Source organism: Falco punctatus (genome assembly GCF_963210335.1).
Source record: "Falco punctatus genome assembly, chromosome: 6".
Classification (NCBI taxonomy): domain Eukaryota; kingdom Metazoa; phylum Chordata; class Aves; order Falconiformes; family Falconidae; genus Falco; species Falco punctatus.
The window spans coordinates 26,415,531-26,428,548 of NC_137585.1; the positions used below are offsets into that span (position 1 = coordinate 26,415,531).

The 13,018-nt window shown below is 36.3% G+C and overlaps 1 protein-coding gene across 4 annotated transcripts in view; it reads left to right on the forward strand.

Moving 5' to 3' along the window:
• DNM1L (dynamin 1 like) overlaps positions 1-13,018 on the forward strand; it is a 42,288-nt gene that overhangs the window by 1,661 nt on the left and 27,609 nt on the right. For all 4 annotated transcript variants that reach the window (XM_080392305.1, XM_080392307.1, XM_080392306.1 and 1 more), the window contains exon 2: positions 9,894-10,041. In XM_080392305.1, the coding sequence (XP_080248431.1) occupies positions 9,894-10,041 (148 nt within the window). The remainder of the gene's footprint in view (positions 1-9,893; positions 10,042-13,018) is intronic.

Here is a 13,018-nt window from a genome sequence, read left to right on the forward strand (position 1 = left end):
TTTAAGTGTGTACATTAGATACTGAGAGTTAAGACAGTATTGACATGCATTTGACTTCAGTAGTTTACCCATCAGTATTAATATCCATTTAGTGCTGTATTCAGTATATTCATAAAACTCCTTGAATTAGTGTGATATTTCTTAGTATGCCGAAACAAAGACTTCTATAGACTCCAGGAAAATACATAGCGAAATTTCTGGCAATTTGTATCTTGTTTTTTTTTGTTTTGGTTTTTAGTCAGGGTTGTTGGAAGAAATAACTGTATTTACTGACGTGGTAATTCTGTAGATGGTTTATTTTATGCAGTTAGTCTTAAAATAATTTAAATAAAGTTTTTTTACTGTATTCATTTGAAGTTAGTTTATTGTAGACCAGATTTGTGGAGATGTCTTAAATATGGCCTTAGAGCTGATAGTTTTACTGCTGGTAGCTTGCTTCCATGTTTTTTTGAGATATGCCTTGAAACAGTCTTGTTTCTTGAGATGTTTCTGGTTATGTGCTGTGCGGCCTTTTAAGTTTGTTCACACAGTTGTTTTGTTTGTAGCCCACTGGCATATGCAGGCTTTACTTCCTCTTTGAATAATATTCACAAAGAGTTTTGAATTTTGCACCTACATTTTTATTCATAGGAAACAAATGCTACTGGTTAAGATTTCTGTAACTCTGTTAATTGATTATGCTTTTCACCCCCTTTTTTGGCCTGTTGCTTTTCTTAAATGACCTTTTTATGTATTCAGCAAGGAGAAGAAAAATGCTTCTTAAAGTAGTTTTTGCTGTTTCTTGTTGTCACCTGTCATATGTTTCTTCTCTACCCTTTTTTTTGTGCTTGTGTCTTTCTTCAGTTCTCTGTGCATCTTTCTACTTCTGTGCATCAAATTATTCTAGAGTATGTACAACTAGAAACTGCTTATAATTCTTAATTTAGCTTTGAATGTTTTCTGTTTCCCATGTCTCCTTTGCCCCTCCTCTGTTGTTTTGGGATTCATTTCCTACCATCCTTGTGTTCTGAACAGTAGAAGCGTCTTAAAATTTCCTCTTTCTAGATGGATTTTGGTACTAATTACAAAATATTTATCAGTAAATGTTACACACTCAGATGGCCTCTTGTACTTCTTCTAGTGGTGTTCCTGTGACTCAGTCATGTGAGAATTCCTTTTCATTCTCCACATAAATACCAAGTAAGTTATTTCTGTATCTAGTACAGGGTCTGTTAGGAAAACTGAAGACTCTACTGCTGATAGAACTTGGAGGGCACCCTCAGACTGCCAACTTTTCATCACTATTTCAGGGTTTTTTTGCCGTTCTCAGATAGGGGTTTGGTTTTTTCTTTTCCCCATTCAGTATTTCAGTTACATTTTTAGAACTGTATTACTGAAGTGCAAATAAAATGTCCAGGCTGAGAATACTATATAAACAATATTTGTTCAATAATACTGTAATATCTAAGCTTCTGATGTGTTTTGTACAAATGCTTTGTGATCAATACCACCCTGTTAGTCCTTTACAAGTACTGAAGTGCCTGAACCAAACACATTAAAACTATAATAAAAGGAGGCAGGAGGACGAAATTTGGTTAGTTATGGCCTTTTGTATGTTAAAGGTACACAGATGCTGTCACAAAAATGAAATGCCCACACTACAAAAGTGGGCATGAGTTTTAGAATAAATTTAAAAAAAACCCCACAACCAAACAAAAAAATCTCTACCTAGAGATGCGTAGAAATTAATGGGGGGTTTTTTGGTTGTTTTTTTTTTTTTAGTTTCTTAATTCTTGGTATCTGTTTTGCATTTTTAAAAGTCATTAACTTAGCTATATACAAAGTTATTTAGGAACTTCTTCCAATACTGAAGTTATAAAACCAAATTGTGGGCTTTGTTTGCACTTGGTAGTGTTGATTCTAGTAGAGACATCATGGTGAAATTGATCTAGCAACTAATGAAATTCAGAATGAGATTTTTTAAATTACCTTCCAGATGTACATATATATAGTACTTTTGTTCAGTCTTCAGTTAATGCTGTTTTGGGACTTTAAATGGGGAGGTACAGTTTAACATAGGCTGTTTTGTTGAATGTTTCCATCAGAAAAAACTGTTTCATTAGCTGCTGTGATTGGCTCACAGATGAGCATTACACTTCATTCTTTTTTTTTTTTTGCTGTTTGGAATAAGTATCATGTTTGATATTTCAGTGCTAAACCATTTTTTGTTGCTGAGGAGGAACATTTCTTGATCTGAGATAACAGATAGCTTGAGCATTTGAATATGTATAACTGTATATTCTGTTAGGCTAAACAGTTAGGATAGTAATTTGCCTGTTAAGAATTTGACAGCAGTAAGAATCTAATGTATGGTCCTGACTACTTATGAAGAGAAGAATTCAGTGGATGCTGTATCAAAGCATCTGGTCTGGGAGAGACTGGTACTGTGGTTTTAAACTTCAGTTGCCCTACAAAGCTGTGACCTTTCCCTGTCAGGGGAACAGAAATTTAAGCCACTTCACCTTACTTGGTTTGTTCAAGGTATCCTACATTGTGTTGGCAAAAAGCCAGTTTTAAGTGAAGGAAATTCCTGCTTGTACCAAGCAACCAGGACAAACCCCATGCCAGGCTGGACTCGGGAATATCTTCCTTCTCTCTTGTGTTTGGTTTTGGTTTTTTTTGTTGGGTGGCCTTTGGTTTGTTGGCGGTTGTGTTTTGTTTTGTTTTTTTTTCTCAGGGATTTCAAGCAGATGCAAAAAGACATTGTATCTACATTTGTAAAAGGGGATGCAACTAGAGCATGGCTTCAGCCCTGGCAATGCTGCCTGGGGAGAGCTTGGTTTTTCTCCCAAATATTTTGCATAACTGTTTTCCTTTTTGCCATCCCTTCCTCCTGTCAGACCAGGCCCTGAGCCATTCTGGTGCCTGTTTCAGACAAGCAGCAAAGTGAAGCTGACATTAATTAGCTGGTTACATTTACCAGATATAAAATAGATTTTGCTGCTATAGTTATATAGTACAAACAACATTTGGCATTTTGCTGTTTCTTTTCTCTGATGGGGCCCTCTCAGTTTCTGAACAGCGATACTTTTTAGGTCCTGAAGGCCACTATGATTGGAAGGATAGTGTTTTCGCTGTGCCTATGTACAGACTTCAGATTAATTAAAATTATAGGTCTAGTAACTGTGATGTTGCCTTCAATCTCTACAGATTTTTAGTATATTAAACATCTTTTAAATTGATCTTTGGCTTTATTTTGCATTTTTAAATTTGCAGATTTAAATTGATTTTATTGTTTGCAAGTGCCCAGTTATTTTGGAAGAGTGGAGAGAATATGCAGTTGTAGAAGCATGTGAATTAAATGGTTCTTTTTCTTTTTTTTCCCTTCCACTAGTTTTGTATGCTTCCTGCCTGGGTCCTGTTCGTCTTGTGATTGGCAATTGTTTTTCTTGGAAAACCTGTATTTTAATTAGAATGGACCTTGTATCTTGTCCACAGGATACAGTGCAAAGGAAACATGTTTTCAGGAAAAGTAATGGGAAGAATATTAAAGCAGACAGCCCTGGCAAATGTGTTTCAGAATCTGGAGAGAAAATGGCTTTGAAGTTCTTAGAAAACATTTGTCATATAGTAGCCAAAAGGTTGATTGGCTTTCTCTTCATAGTTATATTTTTTTAAATCTTTCTTGTTTAGAACTTTTAAAATTTGATAATACACATTGGCTTTGTTTTGATTAATTTTACTGAAAAAGTAATGAATATAGTATAAGCAATACTACTTCAAATACCATAGTTCCATGATCTGACCTAAAGGAGTTCTTTTTTAATCTATCTTTAAATTACATGAGTTACTTTTTTCTTAAGTATTGGAGGACTTTGGCAATTGATGAGTTGAGAAAGAATACATCTGCAAACCTTTTATCTATTTACTGTTGTTTGGCATATATTTACATTTTGGTATGATGCAAATACATGGTTCCTGAAGAATTTAGACTGAGCTTTGTGAATTCTGGATTTCCTTACTACTTCTACATAAGCTGTCCTTTGTGGAGGGAGCTTCTGTGGCTTCCAGTTTCTTTGTGACTGATTCAGGAAAGTTCTTTATTCAAGTGAGTGGGGAATGGCCTGCAGGAAGAACAGTCTTGTAATCTGGATGAGATCTATTACAGAGAAAATATATTGTGCAACATCCAGCAGTGCATTATTTCACTGCTTTCTCAAGTTGAGATCAGCCTGTTAGCTCTTCTGCATCTTTCTAGAAGTATAATTTTGTTTCAAAGAATGTCTTACAATAATTCATCAGGCCTGCTTGAAACTTAAAAATTCTTTTCTGATTAGGAAATGCATTTTTAAACTTGTTGGCTGCTTAGAACCAGCCTACCTTGGGGTGTTCCTGGTTCACACAGGAAAATTTTGCTACAATAGCTATTACAACCAAAGCAGTTCCCTTGTGGAACTGCTCTGGAATTGCACTTGTGCTGACCTTTTATTTCAGAATAATTCATGTTTGTAAAACAAAGAAAGAAAAAAATCTTGCTGTTTTTTAGTTATAGTATGTTGAACTCTTCCAGGATAGCTACTGCAGAGAACCTATTTTCAAAGCATCTGTTTGGATAATGTTTCTGTGGATGAGATCCCTGTAAAAATGTGTTAGCTTATATTTCCCAATAACAGAATTAAAATTTAGTAAACCATATATGTATGTATCACTAAAAGCATGATTTAGCCAGTAAGACTTTTACAATTTGTGTATGACAGAAACTGCAAAATTGCCACCATTCTGTCTTGGGTGTCAAAGTAGATGCGTTGCTTTTCATAAGAGAATTCTTCAGGAATTACCATGTCTCACTGAGAAATCTCTCCTACTTCACAGTTCCTTAATGTTGTTCTCAAATATTTATTATTGTTGTACCACTGAAAAAGTCATAGGGAATACTGTGTCGTCCTGCAGTAAACTTGTATTGTGTTGCAGGAGTTCTTTGCAGGTTTTTTCCCATTTGTTCAGATAATAAAAGATTTATTAGTTTGTGCTATGAAAAGCAATGGACAAAGTTTATACCCCCTTCAACCAATTTTCTTGTTGGAAGTTCCCCAGTTATTTATTGGACATGTTTCCTTATAAAGATTTTTTTCTGCAGATGCTTTATTTACATTGGCTCCACAAAGCATTTACAAAGTCTAAAAATAGAAGGAAAGCAGCAGGTTCTTGTAAGATGACTTAAAATCTGCAGCCAATAGAAGTCCATTATCATTTTACTAACTTGAAGTATGCAACAATCAACGTTCTGAGCAAATGACTAAAAAAAAAAATTATGGATCTTGTGCATCAGTGAGACTCCAGGTGAGTCTTGTGTTTATTGCCTTCTTGCTGCATGGAATTCATAAGACTAAGAGCAAACTTTGGCTTATTTACTAAGCTAATCGGTGGGATCCAGTGAGTTAAAGAACAGCTAAGCTCAAGAGACCTGGTATGCCTTTAAGGAGAACCTCGTTGGAGCACAAAACATTTGTCAGTACAAATGTCCAGGAAAATGAGTAGACATGTACGGAGAGCAGTGTGGAGGGAACTCATGACTGAGGGTCAATGCAGAAGACTTTTGCAAGAGGTAAAATAAGGACAGGCTCATTCAAGGATATAAAAATACTGTCTGCATATGCAGAGATGGTATTAAGAAAGCCAACATTCCACTAGAGTAACTCGTAAGGGACATCAAAGACAACAAGAAGAACTTCCAGAGCTGCATCAGCAGTTAAAGAACTAAAAAAGAGAAACAAAGGAGATACAGGCTCGGTGCTGACTGCGAACAGTGGATATGGCCAAGGCTGAGGCAGTTGGTGCTTGCTTTGCCTGGGTCTTCACCAGCTGGCCCTTCTAAGCCTTTGAACCTATAGATGGGGCTTGAAGTGGAGGCTAACTATCAATAGTGGATGACAATTGGGTCAGGGTTCTCTTTTGGATATGGGGAAAGCATCTTTGCATGCCTGTGGGTGTAGGGCGTAAGTCTTTAAAATTAGGAATGCTAATGAGGACTTGGAAGTAGAAGAAAGCCAGTGAAGTAAATACTTGGGATGAATGTGAATGGTTGTTCAGAGTGTTACTTCAGAATTTTCAGTACAGGTCTCTTCCATTTGACATGTCAACAACCTTGAAGTGTTGGTGAAAGTATCATCTCTTGCTGTTCGTGACCTGGACAACTATAAAATAATGCACTGTTGTCTGCTGCTTCTGAATTCCTTAAAAATGTGGCTAGTAATACAGCAGGCTGCAATGAGATTGTCTCATAAGAATTAATGTAATGGATGGGAATGAGTTTGATACTTAAGGAGTGCACACAGTTAAAATACGCAGAGACAAGTAAAGAAGAAATGAAGGACAGGGAGGCAGACGCAAGATCATTAGGGCTGCTAAACAGTAGAGATGTTTTGGAGCAGATCACAGTTCTTAAAGATTTCAGCTTTTTAGTTTGTGAGAGTACGTACACAGTTGTTTCCCTGTTATTCTGCCTTTCATCCTTGATTGTTTTAGATTAACCTGAAGATTATGTTAATAATGATGAAAATATAACTGTTAAGGAGGCAGTGAGAAAGCTGATAAGATTTATATCATATATAGTGTCAGAGTGTGTTGAAATAAAATGTTTTAAGTGTCTGTTCATCATCTTTTCTTGTCTTAGTACTTCTGGGAAAAATGTGTTTACCATCTGTTAGACTCAGGTGCTTATCTGTGAGACTGATGATGCTTAACAGAGCAGAGTGTTAAACACTCAGCAATGGAAGTTTGACAGAATGGTTAAAGCAGCAACAGACAGCAAGATGTCCTCTTTTTTTTCTCTGCAGACTGTATAAAATTCCTCTAGATATCGCAATTTAAAGATATTTAAAATTAGGATCAGATATTAGGGTGCAGAGGAAAACCTGACTGATCTGCCAGAAAAGCTTAGAATTTGTTAATGCTTTTTTTTGGACCTGTCATGAAATGAGTTTATGGGTTTCAGTCTGCTTAAAATAGTGACGAGCATTCCAATGAGATGACAGAACAAGCGTGATGCTGCTGCAGACTTATTTCTAAAAATTTTGGGGAACCTTTTGGTAAAAAGTATTACTCTGTCTACGTCTGTTATATGAAGGAATGGCTGAACTGAATTTGTATTCTGAGCAGACCTATATCCCTCACTTCCTCCCACTGGCAGAAAAAGATCAGCATTGTGTTTACTGCTTTTCTTACCATGTTCCCAGACAATTCTTGGTACTGGATGTGTATGAGGCCCAGATGAAGGAGTGCATCATTAGATACTGTATTATTTTCCAAGAACAGACTGCTTTAATAAGGGAACATAATGCAATTTGAAACAAATTTCCGGATCTGTGGAGTGCTGTAGTGTCTCATCTAACGTATGACTTCACATTTGCAAAGGATCCAGATCATTTCTTCGAAGTGATAATTGTGGGAGTGGTGTAAAACATAGTGGTTTAGTTTGATACGTAGTTTGGTGCATGCCTATCTCATCTTCCTGCAATATCACTCTTTTGGAAAGACCGATGAACAGTAGTGTGCAACAGCATGTCCCATGGATTTTGGTGTCCTGTCTTGAGGTTCTTGGTAAGGACTTGAGCTCTCTATTGCTATCCTTTCTCTACTTGGATCATACGTTCAAGAGAAGCCACTTCATCTGTCTCACCTGCAGACCTTTGAGACTGAGTGATCATTCTAACCGTGTGTAAGAAATCTTGCTCAGGAGGTGTTCAAAATATTTTTTAATGGATGAACCTCTGGTGGTTTGGGGTTTTTTTTCCCCAGTGCAGCTGATGAACCTTTATCATGTCTCATCTTTTTGAGCAGGCATTGCACTTTTTTAAAATTATGAAGTTTGTTAAGTGGTTTGTTTGTCACACTGAAATTTTATGGCTTTTCACATTCTGTAATATCAGTAATTCTTTATAAGTAGGCTACAACAGGAGCTCTCTCAGGGAGGCTTCCAGATCTAGTTCATGCTTTGGCCAGGTTATTCTTCAGTTCTCTTTGGTAAGATTTCAGTGTCCAATGTCCTGTCATAAGCTCCTTGTATGGAAGGTGCCCAGAGTTGGTTGGAGAAGGTCAGTTGAAGAATAGAATTATTAATTACTTTCTAGGGAAGTCTTTTGAAACAAAAAATCTTAATAAGGTGTATTTCTGTTTCCTGTGACCCTGTCCTTCTCCCTACTCTTTCTAGACAGTTGACCTCGCTCCTGTCAAATTTGACTTTGTGTATATTTTTCAAAGTAAATCTGTCTGCATTGGGTTGTTATTCACCTGACATTGTTGATAAAACAGCATCTTTCTGTGCTGTAAAGCATGGTTATAAAGTAAAGTGTTAGAAGAAGGCTTTCATTTGTTATTGTTAAAGCTTTCTAGGGGTTTGGGCTTATATGTAGAAGCATGCAATAAACATTAAATACAAGTCCCGTTTTAATAGATTCTAATGCTCTCACATAACATGTTTCTGTCTTCTTTTACTGCGCTAGTAGAAAGGTGCTGTCTGCTAGTGCTGTGTTACTTGATTTCTGCAGATCTATTTTTCAGTTTTAGAAAAGTCACCTAAGATGTCGCTAAATGTATGATATTTACAAGATATTCAGTACTGCTTTTATTTCTGTTAGGCTAGCTTATGTACTCATGATTTACTTGAAGTCTTGAATTAGTTCTTTCAGAATTGGTAAGCTGAATTGAGGCTGTATAGCAGTAATGCACATTGGAGCTGTCAGAAGCATGTGTTGCTTGCGGTGTTTTTTTTAAGAGAATTGTTTGGTAGTAGCATTAATATAGAAGCATTTGTTAGCTGAGGGCAATGATTGTCAGAGCAGGTTTTCACATGGCATGCCCACGTTGAATTCCCAGTTGCAGAAAACTGGGAGTTTAATAGACAAAATCTTAACAGACAAAATCTTATTGTTCAGACTTTCAAAGTATTATGTTGACTTCTCAGAGTCAATTGTTGTTAGTTTTAACAAGGTAGTAGTCTTTAATCAGTCTCAAAACCTGTGTGTTCACAGCGGTATGGTGGTCCATGTCGCCCAGTTCTGCATTTTATACAGAAGTGCTACTGGAGAACTTTTTAAATGTAGACTTTAAAAGTATTCACAGCTTCTTAATTGTTTGTTATTATGTAGACAGATGTTTGCAGTCATTCGTAAATACTTATAGAGAGGGTGGGAGAGACAGTATTAAACGATGTTTGTTTATATATTTAGTATAAAACAATGTCTGTGCTTATTAAGCTGGTACGTTATTTAAAAAAAAAAACAACAAACCCACAACAAAACCAAAGGAATAGGAGACTGTGAGAGCTTAATATACTCAAGTGTATGTAGTTAATATCTTTTTGTTAATGCTCCTGTTATTGTTAACATTGCCATCCCATGTTAGCACTAACTGGAGGTTAAATTCCATAGTCTACAGAGTGGAGTGTTACTGCAAGATGTTAAAAGATGATGTAGTAGAGGACATAGTTTTCTTTATAATGCTCAGAAGGAAATTCTTTTTTTCTTTTCCAAAAATATTTCTGGAGAGATTAGTATTTGGGGTAGAAAATGTTAAATAAGATATTAATTTTTCTGAGGCATATTATGTGTTTAACTTAGCCTTAAGAGATAGAAAATACATCTAACTACGTGACTTTTAAGTGTCCCATAGTTTTTAAGTATCCCAAACAGGTTTAGACAGTTATTGGTATATAGCAGGACTCGTGTCCTTCACTGCCTGTGCAGTGTGATAGAGCTGTGTTAGATGCAGTGAGTCTATCAGGTGCTTCTTTAGGTGCTGTATAGCAGGGGACAGAATACAGCACTGTTTGCAGGAGTGATGAAAGCAAGCTAAAACTACAATACTACAGCATTTTGTTGTTTAAGAAAATCATGTAGCTGTATTCCAATTTTCAGAGCAGTGGAAAGAGTTCTGTGTTGGAAAGTCTTGTGGGGAGGGATCTGCTCCCACGAGGTACTGGAGTTGTCACCCGGAGACCCCTTATTCTGCAGCTGGTGCATGTTTCCCCAGAGGATGGTCGGAAAACAGCTGGAGATGAAAATGGTAAGTGTGATCCAAGAGTGTGTTTTGCCTTGTAGGAAAGAGACTTTTAATTTTTCTTGTTCATTTGACTGAAAAATCAGTTGTAATCTTAAAACTTGTGTGCTTTTAAAAATTTACTTAGAAGAAGACATAGCTGTTGTCACATCTGTTCTGTCCATTTAGCAAATGTTATGAAGTCAAAATCTTTTGGGTATTCAAAATATCTTTAATGTTTTAAGCTTTCCTGTTTCTTCTTAGGGAAGGCTTTTGAGAAAAGCAGGCCGAAGAAAGCATTTTGGTTATGGTAATGATTGTTTAGATTGTAGAGAACATTATTTTCTTGTGTGTTTTTCTTTTCCTCCTCTTTTGCTGTATAAATACGTTTTTTCCTTGAGAAGATGAGTATGTGATGTTTTAGAAGGTTAGGAAATAAATTCTGAATAGAGCAGAAGAAGGAGAAATGAAAACAACGTTGTAGTAGATCAGGCAGAATTTAATGGGCATGTTCTGTAGCTTACAGATGCTACCTTACTGGGCTGCACTGAGAGATTCCAGGTGTGTCAAGAACAACAATTCAAATGTTCTGAAAGCTGTCTAGATTGAAGGTTGTCTTTTGTAGTGTTTCTATCTTATCCCTCAGCAGATCAAGAAAGTAATCTCAGTTGTCCCTTGGGAGTTTAAATGTTCTTTCTATACTAAATAGTTCTCTTGACCTTATGAAAGAGCAGCAGAGGTATATCCACCTTCTGATCGTGAAATAAATCTTAGCTTTTTGATGTAAATAGTAAAGAATACACAGGCTTTTGATGGTGTGATAATATTGGGACTATAATTACTAATTTTTATTGTGTTCAATTTTTTTTGAGTTGATTTCTAGCAGTAGTAAGTCAAGATATCAGGAATTCTTTACAGTATTTATTTTCATGTAATATTTATAGATTTTGGTTTCTGAAGACCAGTTACTAGTATTGTGCAGTTTGAAAGGTTTAAGCTCTAATTTTCATTATTGCCATAAGCAGAGAATACAGTTTGGGTTCATAACAATTAAGAACTTTTTGTGTGCAAGCCAGGATGTGCTGGATTGTGAGAGGTTGTAGGACAATTCAGGCTGGAAATTATTTCAGGAGGTCTGTTGTCCAACCTTCTCAAAAAAGGGCCATCTCTGAACTTAAGACCAGGTTGCTTGGGGCTTTATCCAGTTGGATCTTGAAAATCTCCAAGGGTGGAGAATTCAGAGTCTTTGGACAACCTTTTAGAAATAGCCCATTGGATCTCTTTATATGTGGCTCTGTTACTTCATTGTGCTGTGTATAGTTTCTAGTACTTTTCAGAATGCATTGATTCTGAGTTGCAGGATCTTGTTCTGCTCTGCAACTTTACAGGTATAAAAGACAGTTTTGTAATCAGAATAATCTGAGTCAAGGCAGAGCCTTTCTGTTGCAGGTAGAGTTTGATCTGGGGATTCGGATTTTAAATTTAAAATGGGGTAATGATATTATTGCATAAGGTTGTAGGCTAAATTAGTATTTATAAGGCCAATTTAGGTCTCTGGGGAAAAATAAATCAATATGTAAGATGTATATGTTATAATGTCTTCTTGATGTTTCTTTGAGTAAGACATGGGCTTGTTTGGTAGGAACAGGCAAACCTTTATGACTTACCAGTTGCCTTTGAAGTGCTTCTTTTCTCCATCCAAACTTCAAGCAAATCGTGGTCTAAATGGTTTTGTCACTGGTCTGGTTTAGCATATGTACAGACTCTGGTGTTACAGCTGAGAAGATGGGATTAAGTAGCTTGGAAAGAAAAAAGATGGAAACCTCTTATCATTAATAATAGCCTTATGGGCTATGCTGCCTATATTATTATATGTATATAAGTCACTATATTATTAGAGGTCATGGGTTTTTTTTATTATGAGGTGGATGTTGAGGTAGGGTTGAATACGTGTTCAGGATTTCCCAGAAGGAAATCTACCCATAGTCTTGCAGAAAAGTATTTTCTCCAGATGAGGGGGTCTGGTCTCTTGTCCAATATTGAATTTGTAAAGGAGATTAGTCTTGGCATGCTGCTTTCTGAATGTGCTGGTACTGAACTCTGTATGCACAGATACTTCTATGCAATTGCCTCTTTGTTTTGTGATATGTCACCTTTAACTGTACTAATGCTTGCTCTAGATATCTATTAGTATTACATACATCCATTTAAAAATAGTCTTAGTCTGTGGTTCTTACAAGCTTAAATTTTGCCTTTGAGTGTTTGCATTCAGAAAAGTTCCCTGTTTTTAACACAAAGCGTTTTGGGTTGCTGTGGTATTTGTTTAAGCATGGACAATTGCCTTGTCTTTATGACTGAAGGAAAAAATTATGTATCTCCCATAGCTTAATTTTGACAACTTCTGATGCTTGTGAGCTGTCAAAAGTATCAGTTTGTATCAATTTACCATTTTTGTTTGGCTGGTTTAGGGGTGTGTTGGTTTGTTTGTTTGGGTTTTCTTAATTTTTTAAAATTTGATTCTTGGAAGCACATTGGGAAAGACTGTTGAGAAAGAATTGCAGCCAGATATTTGAACTAACTTCTGATTTTTTTAACATGCAACCTTAAGGTCATCTCTGCTGTTGCTCAAAGTCACTGAGGAGCTATGTGATACCCTTGTATGGTAGTCACTGCTGTAAATCAAGATAGTCAGAAAATAGCAGAGGGATGAATTTTCCATTAAATTTGAAGTGGTGTGTTTTCATAACATGGTATTTCAGACTGGTGCATATAGTCTACAGATGCATGTGTGATGTGCAGGAAATGTTCTCATTAAACTTTTGTTGTTTATTGTTAGCCTGTAGTGATTCAGCACGTACAGTATGTTTCATGTGGTGATAGCCCACTGTGGTGTTCTCTTACCAAATTGCAAGAGAAGCAGCATTTACAAGAGAACTAGGCCTGGTCTCATAAATTATTAAATTGGTCTTATAGCTAAGACCTATTCAGGTGGCGTATCCACTTG